Genomic DNA, 14,410 nt, shown 5'->3' with positions numbered 1-14,410 from the left:
CCAAAGGTAGGGTGAACTGTGTCACCCCAGGTCTGGATGCCACAAACATTAAAGGCTGTGTCTGAGAGCAGGAGGGAGGTTCTCTGGTCAGGGACCATTAGCATGCAGCACCTCCTGTCCCAGGCCAGTAGGGGGAGCAGGCTGCCCCTATAAAAACTGGAACTGAGGACAGGGTTAGAGAGACCAGGACCCACTTCTGAAGCATCCAGAAGGGTTCCCAGAAGAGAGGGACAGGCCAGCAGCAGCTGAGGAGTCCAGGAGGCAGAGGAGGAACAGTAAGCTAGGGACAGAGGCGACGAGAGTCGGTCCTGGCTGAGAGAGAACTACACAATCGGACACTGGGGTCCGAGGCTGTCAGGGTTGCAAGCCCGGCAGCAGATAACCAACCCGCGAGGGATTTCAGGTCCCTTGGCCTGAGAAGCCTGGAGGTTCTGCCACACAGAGGGACCGGTACAGTACGGAAAAGCAACAGGTATCTAAGGCCCGAGTCGCAAGCCATACAGGCGAAGTACACAGCCAGCTCAGGGATGTGGGCTATCACACCACGAAAAGGGGGATAGTCAGCAAGGGCAGAGAGAACGGTAGGCTTACCCACTCACCCTGACCAGTGGGGCTCGCCCGAATGCTCTCAGACACCCAGGCCCATTCCTACCCTGTACTCCTGTTGGGTCATTAGTGCTAACTACAATAAAGACCCTGGACTGTTTAAAGCAGACTCTTAACCCTTATTATTGCGGCCTGCACCATCACCCCCAGCATCCTATTACACTGCCCTGAGGCTACACTCTTCCCGTGGGAAGTTATCCTATCCCTGTGCTGCATACCAACATCAGCCTCAGCGGTCTGCCTTGCAGCGGCGGTCATCCCTGACCGCAATCCACGGGTGGCATAGTCGGACATTCAAAACCCTACAAATAGACTGCCACAGCATTTGGTCTGACCACCCTGAGCCACGGGATCAGGTTGCCACTACTACCCCCATCATTGCACTGAAGCCCGTTTCCGGGTGCCCCACGGCCCAGGGGGCGAGTCAGAACCAGTAGTGGGTGTGGGTGGAGGATGTAGAGTAGGGGAGCACCATTGTAGGAGGTGTATATAGGGAAGCCATCTTAGGGTGGCAGGTCAGTTAGTTCAGTGAGTGAAGACAGTCAGTCAGGGAGCAGAGTCTCTTCAGGAGCTCTGCTCCACAAGTGGGGCCTAGTACTAGAGGCCCAGGAGGGGAGCAGAGGAGTAAGGCTCTGTTCTATAGAAGGGATCCAAGGGGGTACGATGAGTGTAGGACGGCACCCGTACGCCCCGAATCTGCCAGGTGTCAGAAGGATCAGGCCGCAAGAAGGGGACCGGCCCCTGGACCAGCCATGTTACTCCAGTTCTCGGCTGGAAAAGAGATTAGTTACTTACCGGTAACGGGATTTCTCGGAGACCATGACAGCACCACGAGAGAGGGAATCCGCCCACCAAGGACAGGAAACCTACAGGCTTAAAAGGGGGCGGCCCTCCCTCTCGCCTCAGTTTGGATTACAGAGCATTGAGAAGACCGCCCGGTTAGTAGACATAGCAACATAATCATGAAACAAACAGTATATACATTTTCTTACAATACCAATGTGTGAGAATAAAGAATGAAAACAGATAAGAAGTGCTCCCAAAAATCGGTGAAGGGAGGGAATATAAGGGTGCTGTCATGGTCTCCGAGAAATCCCGTTACCGGTAAGTAACTAATCTCTTTATCGGTCGACCATGACAGCACCATGAGAGAATTGCAGAGATGAAGAGTCTAGGGAGGGACCACCGCTTGGAGCACCCTTCTCCCAATTGTGAGGTCAGATGAAGCACCCAGATCTAGTCTATAGTGCTTATAGAAGGTAGATGGAGAAGACCAGGTAGCTGCCTTACATATGTCCTCCATCGAGACGCCAGACCTCTCTGCCCATGAGGTTGCCACCGCCCGGGTAGAGTGAGCTTTCAGGCCACGCGGTACTTCCTCTCCGCTGGATACATAAGCTAGTGTAATGGCCTCCCTAATCCATCTAGCTATGGTGGATCTAGAGACCTTAAGCCCCTTCCTAACCCCCTGATAGTAGATAAACAAGGAACTATCTCTCCTAAAGGGCTGAGTGACAGCAAGGTACCTAACCACACACCTTCTCACATCTAAAGCATGGAAATCTGCTTCTCTCTGATTACCATGGTTCGGGCAAAAAGAGGGTAATATTACTTCCTGAAGTCTATGAAAGCTACCTTATGCAAGTATGCTGGATCTGCTCTAAGAATTATTCTGTCGTCCAGGACCTGGGTGAAGGGAGGGCCAGAAGACAGAGCCTGAATATCACCAATCCTCCTAGCAGATGTTAGGGCTACAAGAAGCGCTGTTTTGAGGGTAATAGATCTCAGGGATACAGAATCTATCGGCTCAAAGGGTGACCCAGCTAACGCTTTCAGAACCAGGTTTAGGTCCCATGGAACGACATTAGTTTTGGTAACTGGCCTGGATCTACCTACTGCTTTTATAAAGCGGGAAATCCCATAGTTTTCTGTGAGGACACAGTTATAGAGAGCACCTAGTGCCAACACTTGGACCTTCAAGGTGCTCGTTGCTAACCCCAGCTCGAAGCCCCTTTGTAGGAACTCTAAAATCTTCCCAATTGGCGCTCCCTTATCCACTGAAGATTTAGAAAAGGATAAAAACTTGTTCCTAATTTTTGCATAAATTTTGGTAGTGACAGGCTTTCTACTACGTAATAAAGTAGATACTAGACTCTGGGAAAAACCTTTTAGTTCTAGCAGGGACCACTCAAATTCCACGCCGTCAAGTGGAGGCCCGGAGCTCGCGGATGGAGCACTGGACCCTGGCTGAAGAGATCCGGAACTTCGGGCAGGACCCAAGGGTCCGAGATGGACATGTTCCTCAGTCATGAGAACCAGGGTCTTTTGGGCCAAAAGGGGGCGATCAAGAGGACCCTTGCCTTGTCCTCTCTGATCTTTCTTAGCACCATAGGCAGAAGGTTTAACGGTGGGAAGGCATAGGCCAGACTGAAGTTCCAAGGGATTTGGAGAGCGTCTACAGTCAGGGGCCTTTCTCTCGGATCTAGTGAGCAAAAAACCTTTGTCTTCTGGTTTTGCTTTGTGACGAAGAGATCCACCACTGGAAGACCCCATTTCCGGACTAATAGGGAAAAAATGTCCTGTTTTAGTTCCCATTCGCCTTGCCTTAAAAAATGACGGCTTAAAAAGTCTGCCTTTGAATTTTCTTTCCCTTTGATGTGGAGGGCCACTCTCATTAGCGCTCCAGCATGAGTACCCCCCCTGATGGTTAATATAAGCTACTGCTATATTATTATCACACAGGATCCTAATGTTCTTATTGTGAAGGAATGGTAAGAAATGATTAACAGCCCTATCAACTGCTTGTAGTTCCCTGGTATTAGAGGAAAGAGCTCTCTGAGCATCCGATCAGAAACCCTGTGCAATCATATCCCCCAAGTGAGCTCCCCATCCATGTAGACTTGCGTCAGTTGTAATTATTTCAGATATTCTGACCACCCAGGGAACTCCTTGAGATAAGTTTTCTAAATTCACCCAACACTGTAGAGAGTCAATAGACCAAGGAGATAAGAACATCCGTCTCTCCAAGTGCCCACGTAACGAGACCTCATTCTGTAGGACGTCCCACTGTAAAACTCTATAGTGGTATTGTGCCCACATTACCCCCGGCAGACAAGATATTAGGGTACCAAGTTAGGACATTGCAGCCCTAAGGGACATGACCGGGTTCGCAAGAGCTCCTTCCACCAGCCTTTTGACCTTCTGTTTTTTGGCTTCTGGAAGGAAACACATCTGGAGGTCTGAGTCTAGCATGATACCTAGGAACTGCTGTACTCTCAAAGGGACTACCCTGGATTTCTCCAGATTTAGATTACAGCCCAGGCCTTCCAGAATAGAGGAGACCAATTTAAGATGGGAGACACATTGAGAGGCTGAGTCCCCAATGATCAAAAAATCATCTAAGTAAGGGATAATTAGCACATTATGTTCCCATACATGAGCCATCACCTCCGCTATCACCTTTGTAAATACTCTAGGGGCTATAGCGAGACCGAATGGCAAGGCCACAAATTGGAAATGTTTGATTTCATCCCCTATGACCAAGGCCACTCTAAGGTATTTTTGGAAGCTTCTGTGTATAGGTATATGGTAATATGTGTCCTTTAGATCCAAAACTACCATGTGACAGCCTGAAAACAATAGTTTTATAGTAGACTTAATGGACTCCATTTTAAAGGTGGGAATTAACAAAAAATGTTTCAGGGCCTTAAGGTTAATAATGCACCTAAAGGATCCGTCAGGTTTAGTGACCAAAAATAACGGTGAGTAGAACCCCAGTCCCTTTTCTGCAATCGGGACCTCCACTAAGACGGCCTTATGGACCAGATTCAGGACCTCCACTTGTAGGGCCATCTGCTCCCGTGTTGAGGACCAGTTTGGGGTCAGGACGAACCTCCCAATAGGGACTCGCTGAAAGCCGAGTCTCAGGCCGGACCCTACCAGACCAAGGATCCAATTATTAGAAGAAATATTTGTCCAGGCAGATAAGAAGACCAATAACCTCCCCCCTACCTGGGCTGCGAGTCATTGGCTCGGTTTTCGGGGGCCTTGGCTAGCAGAAGAGGATCCGAACAGGAGCCCTTTATCTTTCGGTCTACGGTCTTCCCATTTATCCTGACCTTTCTGGCGCTTATTACGTAGAAACCATCTTTTCTGAAAAGGACGTTTGTACATGGGGGCAGATAGGTTAGGAAAGCTTCTTTTTGTGTCACTTGCTCTATCCAGTAGCTCATCCAGAACCGACCCAAAAAGATGTCCCCCTTCACAAGGGATAGCGCAGAGTCTTGTCCTCGCATGAATGTCCCCCGGCCAACATTTTAGCCACAAGGGTCTCCGGGCCGAGTTAAACATGGCGGCCGACCTTGCTGCTAATCTGACAGAATCTGCCGATGCGTCCGCTAGAAAGGCTGCCGCCCCCTGAAGAAGAGACATGTCCGCCAAGATTTCCTTCCTGGGGGTATTGTTTTTAAGATGGGCTTCAAGCTGGTCCAGCCAGATCATTAGGGACCTGGCAGTACAAGTAGCTGCCACCGCGGGTTTTAGGGCTCCCGCCGAAGTCTCCCAGGTCCCTCTAAGGAAAGAATCAGCCTTTCTATCCAGGGGGTCTTTAAGAGCTCCCATATAATCAAACGGAAGGGAAGAACTCTTAGAGGCTTTGGAAATGGCCACATCTATCTTGGGGGCTTTTTCCCTGGAGGAAGAGGCTGATTCCTCAAAGGGGTACTTCCTTTTGAAGAATGGAGGTAGAGCGCCCTTCCTTTCCGTTTTTTTCCATTCACTAAGGATTAAGCCCTGAATCTTTTCTTTCAACGGAAAACTTCTTCTCTTCCTTTGACCCAGCCCCCCGAACATAACGTCCTGGACTGACTTCTCCTGCCTGGCCTCTGTGATGCCCATAGTGGACTGAACCATTTTAATCAATCCGTCCACTTAAGCAAGGGGGAAGCAATTTTGTCCCACACCACTGTCAGAGGAGGAAGCTGAGGAAAAGGCTGCACTATGTGAATCCGACTCATAGGGAGAGGATAGGGGGTCATCCAAGACTAACGGGATCTCACAGTCCGAGTTCACTTTCTCTTTAACTCTCCTGGAGAGGACCTTGTGAATCTCTGTTTTAACTAAGGTTTTTAAACCAGAAGTTAGAGCAGGACCCTGTTCTGCCAGTGTCTGGTTTATGCATAACTGACATAGCTTTTTAGGGTATCCGTCAGGAAGAAGAGACTTGCATAGCACACACTGTATATGCCTTGCCTTGGCGGTACATTTCTTCCCCTGTTAAAATTTAGAAGGGGAGAAGGGATACCATATTACTAAGTGAACTTACTCGAAGATCACTTACCCAGGTGGCTCAGGAAGAAAAAACAGCTGGTACCGGATTGGAGGAAGGACCCTTCTCAGCTGGGGAACCTTCCCTAGAGGCTGCAGATTCGTCCGTTCTACCGGAGGTATGGTGACCAGACCTAGACCCCGAGCTCCGTTTTCCTGAGGACCGGCTACCAGAACCACGTGCGCGATGCTTTTTTTGGGGCTCCCCAGACAGCCGCTGAGATGGTGAAGATGGTGGCTACTCCACCTGCTGCTGCAACTGGACACCTTCAGACTCCATAAGGAAAGAATGAAGCTTTGGGAAGCACTGAGCCATGTTACCTGATAGTTTAAATAGGTATTGACTCCTCCCCTCTAGCAGCACATCAGCCCCCTTTTTCCATTTTTTCTTTTTTTTTGAATTTCGCGCTCTTTTGACACCGGCACATGATCTCCGAGTCGCGGTGACGTCATCGGGCCGCGTCTTACCGAAACCTGGAAGTACGCGCCGCACGAGCTTCGCGTGAGGACGCATGCTGTCAGCGCTCCCTCAGGTAAGCCGCGCTGCACCGCGCTGCGTTCACCCAGCGCAGGGCGAGGGGACACAATCACCTTGGCCCTCGCCCCCCCCTCCCCATACTTACGGAGGGCGATGGTGGGCTGTCATCCCCACTCGGGATGCAGACCCCACCACACTTTTGGGGCTCAGCCAGGGCCTACATTCCCACGGGAGGCGCACCTGGCTTGAGGCAGAAAAGGGGATGCCACCCCAGACAGGGGCGCAGCCCCATTGCAAAAGGAACCCCCAGTGCTCAGGATACTGTGCCTCTCCCATATAGGGGCGCACGAGCATAGGCCAACGCTGGAGCTGCCGTCCCCAGACAGGGGCGCAGGATCGACAGCCGTCGCCATCCACGTTCTTTCGCCTGCGACCGGCTTCCTCCATCAAGGACAGGAAACCAAACTGAGGCGAGAGGGAGGGCCGCCCCCTTTTAAGCCTGTAGGTTTCCTGTCCTTGGTGGGCGGATTCCCTCTCTCGTGGTGCTGTCATGGTCGACCGATAAAACCGGAGGCTTCTGACTTTTATAGTGCAGTTGCCACAGCCTCATTCTAGTCACCATGAGGGTCAAGTAGGTCCGGGAACTCCAGAGGGACTTCAGAGCACCAGATCGGGACTGTGTATGGGGAAGCGCAGGGCAGGAGGGAGAAGACCCAGCGTGAGAAGTCGGTCTAGTGAGGAACGTAAAGCACGCGGGGTTCCGTCAAGCACTCCTAAAATATCTGAGGAAGTGCTGGATCCCTCATCTGGTAGACGAAGTGCGACGCGGAGGCGGACACCCGTACAGTGTACCCGAGAACCTTGAACAAGAACTGTGAGTAAAACTCGGATGACTGCACTCCACTGCCTCCGTCCGTTGTTTCAGCTGCACCATCCCTCCTGCACCACAGGTCCCAGCATCACCACCCACCATTAGCACCTACACTGCCCTGAGGCCCGCTCCACCTGTGGGGAACTGTTCCATCCCAGCTGCCTATCAACTGCCTCAGAGGTCTGCAGCAGCGCTGGTACAAATTACCAGAAACCACAGGTGGCGTCACATCAAACTACAAATTCCATATAAACTATTCCTTTTTTTTGAGCGCCCTGGGACACGGATCGGGCCAGCCACTGTGACATATCCCCCCCCAGCATCCATAGGCCCAGACGCCGAGTACCCCACTGCCCTGGGGGCGAGTCATACACAGAAAGCTCTCACTCATTGGGTGGGGTTATAAGGAGCTTAGCATTCAGAGTACTGGTAAGATTGCAGTCGATAAAACAGTGATTTTATTAAAACTGCTGCAGAAGCAGAGTAAATTACATATTGCTGGAACCAGGGTCTCTGCCCCTACATTATGCTGCTCTGAGATGGGGTAGCACAAAGCTGGTGACAGATTGCCTTTAAATCTTTTTTTGACAACAAACTGCAGATGGTCATTGTTTCCGCCAAAGGGCTTCCTGTCAAAGTGGTAGGGTCTAATCTGTAGATTATCCCTCAAATTTAAAGCAAGAGTGATCATCAAAATTGTAAACTGTTAATGTATTTAAAAATTATATAATGATAAAGTTTATCTTAATTTACAGTGATAAGTGGCTCGTGGTTTGATCATCTAATGGGCTGGTACCAGCACAAAGAGGATTTTGACATACTTTTCTTGACATATGAGGAAATGATAAAGGTAATTAAGATCATGTGCATTATAGAAAAATATGCCCATTCCTGGGGCATAGAGTAGAATTTTTACCTATATAAAGATTTTATTGCCAAAGACCTAAAACCTGACAATTGTGATGCCCATTTACTTATTTTTTTCCAATAAGTATGTTAAAATGTCCGTGCATTTTAAAATTTAGGCCACCGCCCCACTATAAGTATTTGGTCAGTATTCGGTCAGCATTTTTTCTCAGGATTGGGAGCCAAAAACAGGAGTGGAAGGCTATGTGCCCACGATGCAGAAATGAAGCAGAAAATTTCTGCAGCATTTCTGCATCTCCCTGGCAGAAAAAACGCATGCAGAACACTTTATGTTGATCATACAGATGCTCCAACAGTACAGTGCCTGTATTCACCCCCTTGGCTTTTTACATTACAACCTGTGTTTAAATATTTCTGCAATCGGATTTGTGTGTGATGCATCAGCACTAAATAGTCTAAGTTGGTGAAGTGAAGTGAGAAAAATATAGACAAAAATTACATGTATTGGATAAAATAAGTAAAAATTGGTATGCACATATGCATTTATCCCTTTTGCTTTGAAGCCCCTAAAAAATTCTTGTGCAAGAAATTACCTTCATAAGTCACATGAAAGGAAGTCCACCTGTGTGCAATCTTAGTGTCACATGATCTGTCAGTATATACTCACCTTTTCAGAGAGGAGAAGCAGAGGAGTAGCTAGGATTGATGGATTATTTAGTAGCCGTAGGATTCTAATAACAGGGGTAGATTATTTAGGCAGTAGAGGTAAGGATGGACTGGAAAGGTGTGAGACCGTTAGTAGAGAGGCTAAGTAGGGAGGCTAAGAGATGATGAGGACATGCACTAGTTTTTTACTAGATTTAAGGTTGAGAAAAGGATGGATTCTGTAAATATTTTTGAGATGGCGGCATCAAGAGGTGATAAGAATTTGTATGTGTGGTTTGAAGGACAAGGCAGGGTCAAGGGTTATTCAGAGGAAGCGGACTTCTGGTACCGGGGAAAGTGTGATGTCATTTATTGTGATAAATAGATCAGGTAGGTGAATTAAGTTGCATGGAGGAAAGATGATGAGTTTGACTTTGTCCACATTGAGTTTTAGGAAGCAAAAGAAGAAGAAGGAGGATATGACTGATAGACCCTCTGGGATTCTGGACAACAGACAGGTGATGTATGGACCAGAGAGGGAGATACAGTTATATGAAAAAGTTTGGGCACCCCTATTAATCTTAAGCTTAATGTTTTATAAAAATTGGTGTTTTTGCAACAGCTATTTCAGTTTGATATATGTAATAACTGTTGGACACAGTAATGTTTCTGCCTTGAAATGAGGTTTATTGTACTAACAGAAAATGTGCAATCTGCATTCAAACAAAATTTGACAGGTGCATAAGTATGGGCACCTCACCAGAAAAAGTGACATTAATATTTAGTAGATCCTCCTTTTGCAAAAATAACAGCCTCTAGCACCCTTATCATTTTCTTGTTTTAAATACTCCTACCTACTTTTTACTGACTTACTAAAGCACTTTTTTTGGTTTTGTAACCTCATTGAGCTGTGAACTTCATAGCCAGGTGTATGCAATCATGAGAAAAGCTACTTAAAGTGGCCACTTGCAAGTTGTTCTCCTGTTTGAATCTCCTCTGAAGAGTGGCATCATGGGCTCCTCAAAACAACTGTCAAATGATCTGAAAACAAAGATTATTCAACATAGTTGTTCAGGGGAAGGATACAAAAAGCTGTCTCAGAGATTTAACCTGTCAGTTTCCACTGTGAGGAACATAGTAAGGAAATGGAAGAACACAGGGACAGTTCTTGTTAAGGCCAGAAGTGGCAGGCCAAGAAAAACATCAGAAAGGCAGAGAAGAAGAATGGTGAGATCAGTCAAGGACAATCCTCAGACCACCTCCAGAGAGCTGCAGCATCAACTTGCTGCAGATGATGTCACTGTGCATCGGTCAACTATACAACGCACTTTGCACAAGGAGAAGCTGTATGGGAGAGTGATGCGAAAGAAGCCGTTTCTGCAAGCACGCCACAAACAGAGTCGGCTGAGGTATGCAAAAGCACATTTGGAGAAGCCAATTTCTTTTTGGAAGAAGGTCCTGTGGACTGATGAAACCAAGATTGAGTTGTTTGGTCATACAAAAAGGCGTTATGCATGGCAGCAAAAAAACACAGCATTAGAAAAAAAACACTTGCTACCCACAGTAAAATCTGGTGGAGGTTCCATCATGCTTTGGGGCTGTGTGGCCAATGCCGGCATCGGGAATCTTGTTAAAGTTGAGGGACGCATGGATTCCACTCAGTATCAGCAGATTCTTGACAATAATGTTCAAGAATCAGTGATAAAGTTGAAGTTAGGCAGGGGATGGATCTTTCAGCAAGACAATGATCCAAAACACCGCTCCAAATCTACTCAGGCATTCATGCAGAGGAACAATTACAATGTAATGGAATGGCCATCCCAGTCCCCAGACCTGAATATCATTGAACATCTGTGGGATCATTTGAAGAGGGCTGTCCATGCTCGGCGAACATCAAACTTTACTGAACTGGAATTGTTTTGTAAAGAGGAATGGTCAAAAATACCTTCATCCAGGATCCAGGAACTCATTAAAAGCTACAGGAAGCGACTAGAGGCTGTTATTTTTGCAAAAGGAGGATCTACTAAATATTAATGTCACTTTTCTGGTGAGGTGCCCATACTTATGCACCTGTCAAATTTTGTTTGAATGCAGATTGCACATTTTCTGTTAGTACAATAAAACTCATTTCAAGGCAGAAACATTACTGTGTCCAACAGTTATTATATATATCAAACTGAAATAGCTGTTGCAAAAACACCGATTTTTATAAAACATTAAGCTTAAGATTAATAGGGGTGCCTAAACTTTTTCATATAACTGTATTACTTTCATTAACGTATAGGTGGTAATGGAAGTCATGCAACTTTCTGAGTTGTCCCAAGCCAAAGGTATAAATGAAGAATAGTAGGGGACCCAACTAGAGATGAGCAGTGTTCGACTCGAACTGTTCGCCAATCTCAAATTCGAGCTGTTTTGGGCGGTGTTCGAGCCGTTCGGCGAACACGAACGATTTGAAAAAAATTCGGCTGTTCGCGGTTATGTTCGATAACTGTTCGTGCACCAAAATCATAACTGGATTTTTTCTCAGTAATGCTGAAAATGAATGTTAATATGCAGTTTGAGTGTACAACGGGGCGGGGGGAGGGGCAGGGGATGGATCTCTGCAGAAATAATGAAGATCTCCATTTTTTTTTCTCTTCAACGCATTTACAGTGGGGAGGTGCAATCTGTCAGCCTATCAGCAGCGCACACACGGAGCGAAGTGCTTTTTTTCACACAAGCAAGGGCATGTGTCATTGGCAGTGTATGTCACATGTCCTTGCCCTATAAGACCCAGCCATTTTTCCCGTCGCCACCATTTTCTCACTGCTGCAGCTGCGTGTTAGATGGCACCGCTGTTGCTGTGTGCGCTATAATTTGTTAATTTCAAGCCAATTTTCGCACAAATCTACAGATAGCTTGGGAGTAAGGAAGAGTTGTGATTGCAGTCCTTTTAAGGACTAGTTTACATCATTTCCTACGACTTTTATCAGGCAGGTGTGTGCTCTTAAATAGATAGGTTGGGAGTAAAGACTAATTGTAATTGCAGTCCTTTTCAGGGCTAGGTTACATCAGTTCCTATCACTTTTTGCCAGGCAGGTCTGTGCCAGTGCTGTGCAAGTTTTTTTCACAGCATTTGGCTAAATCTAGCAAAGCAAATCCTTTTTGGCCTATTGCAGAGTGTGTTAGTCAGTGGAGTAGCCTATCTGTGTTGCAAGCTACACCACCTGTGTATAGAATACAAATTTTTTTACTGCACCTAGTGAAGTAAAACCTTTTGGGCATAGCATCATTCTATTAGTCCATCTATACTAACCTCCACCAGGTTGCAAATTCAATATAATTTTTTTCTGCATCTAGCTCTGAAAACATATTTCGAATTCTAGCAGTGTGTGGGAATTGTTCTATTAGTCCATCTATACTGACCTCCATCAGGTTGCAAATTCAATATAATTTTTTTCTGCATCTAGCTCTGAAAAAATATTTCAGCTTGTAGCAGTGTGTGGGACTTGTTCTATTAGTCCATCTATACTAACCTCCATCAGGTTGCAAATTCAATATAATTTTTTTCTGCATCGAGCTCTGAAAAAATATTTAGGCTTTTAGCAGTGTGTGGGACTTGTTCTATTAGTCCATCTATACTAACCTCCATCAGGTTGCAAATTCAATATAATTTTTTTTTGCATCTAGCTCTGAAAAACTATTTCAGCTTGTAGCAGTGTGTGGAACTTGTTCTATTAGTCCATCTATACTAACCTCCATCAGGTTGCAAATTCAATATAATTTTTATCTGCATCTAACCCAGCCAATACTTTTGGGCTAATACCACAGTTTGGCCACTCAGCTCTGCTCAGTTCACATCCATTGTTTTTTGTGCAAACAACTCCAGAGTTGTGAATTAGTTAACCAACAAAATGATTGGAAAAAGGCCTGCTGCTGTGGAAAGGGGAATAGGCGTGTTGGGAAGGGAAAAAAAGGTTGTGTCCGTGGGGTAGGTGTTAAAGCAACAGTAACATATGCAGAAAAAAAGACCATCTTCCAGCCAAACTAAAATGTCTACTTCTTTTAGCGGACAATGTGATAAGATCCCTTTCTTACGGACACGCCAATCGCTACAAATTCCAGATGAGGCACAAAAACAGCAGGTGCTTCAACGGATATCAAGTGCTCCTTTAAGTGGGCTCTCCTCCACCTCAACTTCAACATCACAAATACTCCAGTCCTCAGAGGTGTCACCCCAATATCACTTGCTTCCTCACAGCTCCTAAGTCTCCAGCTGCCCGTCTGTGTAAGGGGTAGAACAGATGGTTGAGTCTGCAGAGCTGTTTACTCATACTATAGCCTGGGAATCAGAGGTTGGCTCCAGAGCTTCTGTGAATCCAGACGAGGAAATGATCTGCACTGATGACCAGAATCTTTATGAGTCAGATCCAGGGCCAGATGCAGAAGGTTCTGACCATAATGTAGACCCTCGTTCCCAAACTGTAACTCCTGTTGGTGGAGACAATGAGGAAGACGATGATGAGACTGAAATACCTGATTGGAGCGACATCTTTAGTTTTTTGTTAGGGCAGGAACAGGTTGGCTCTGAGGACGACGGGTGTTATAACACACAGGGTGATGATGATGAGGTTGGAGATCTCACTTACTGTCAACCCACAGTCAGCCAAGAGATGAGGTCAGCAGAGGAGGTGGAGGAGGATGCTAGTGACGACGAGGTCAGGTTGCGCCTTCCTGGACAGAGACGTAGTACTGGAAGCACGTCAACAACTGCATCCTCAAACACAACTCAGCCTCTGACCACAAGTCGTGGTGGCTCTTCGGGTCGCCTGGGTGCTAAATGTTGCATAGCCTGGGCATTTTTTCAGATCGATAAAGATGACCCAACTCGTCTTATCTGTAACATTTGTCATCAAAACCTAAGTAGAGGCCAAAAAATACATAGTTTGAGTACTTCATGCATGAACCAGCACATGGACATGAAGCATAAGTTGCAGTGGGAAGCTCACTGTGCTACAATGCGGCCTAGCCGGCCGGGCAAAACACCGTCTGCCACATATTGTGCATCCTCTGTGACTGGGGGGACAGCAGTCACACCTGTTTTGAGACGCAGACCTGCCACCTCTTTACTCGCAACAGCCAGCGTGATTGGCAGGTCATCATTTTCTTTGGAGGTGGAAACACCAGCTGGTGTTCAGCGCTGTCAGATATCGATAGCACCACCTTTGGATCAAGGCAACCTAACATATCCACCTGCATCTTCCTCACAGACCGGCAGTTTGCCGGGGACACCCTTCTCAACCCCGTCTAAGCACAACAGCCAGCCCTCGGTCCCTCAGATGTGGACAAGTAAAAGACCATTTCCTCCTAGCCATGAGAGAGCTAAGAGGTTTAATTTCACCATCTGTAAGCTCTTGGCTACAGAAATGCTTCCTTTCCGCCTGGTGGACACAGAGGATTTTCGAGACCTTATGTCAGTCGCAGTGCCCCAGTACCAGATGCCCAGTCGGCACTACTTCTCAAAGAAAGGTGTTCCTGCGCTCCACCAGCATGTCGCACACAACATCACCGCTTTTTTGAGAAACTCTGTGTGTGACAGGGTGCATTTTACCACAGACACTTGGACGAGTAGGCAT

At 46.8% G+C, this 14,410-nt stretch overlaps 1 protein-coding gene across 1 annotated transcript in view; it reads left to right on the top strand.

The window, feature by feature from the left end:
• The window catches only part of LOC141259637 (amine sulfotransferase-like), a 209,883-nt gene that overhangs the window by 160,253 nt on the left and 35,220 nt on the right, over window positions 1-14,410 (top strand). The window contains exon 5 of the mRNA XM_073675900.1: window positions 8,036-8,130. Coding sequence (XP_073532001.1) covers window positions 8,036-8,130 — 95 coding nt within the window. The remainder of the gene's footprint in view (window positions 1-8,035; window positions 8,131-14,410) is intronic.

Source organism: Phyllobates terribilis, unplaced genomic scaffold (assembly GCF_046119375.1).
Source record: "Phyllobates terribilis strain yellow unplaced genomic scaffold, ASM4611937v1 Scaffold_3__8_contigs__length_932513732, whole genome shotgun sequence".
Classification (NCBI taxonomy): Eukaryota; Metazoa; Chordata; class Amphibia; order Anura; family Dendrobatidae; genus Phyllobates; species Phyllobates terribilis.
This window is presented reverse-complemented; position numbering and strand designations above follow the sequence as displayed.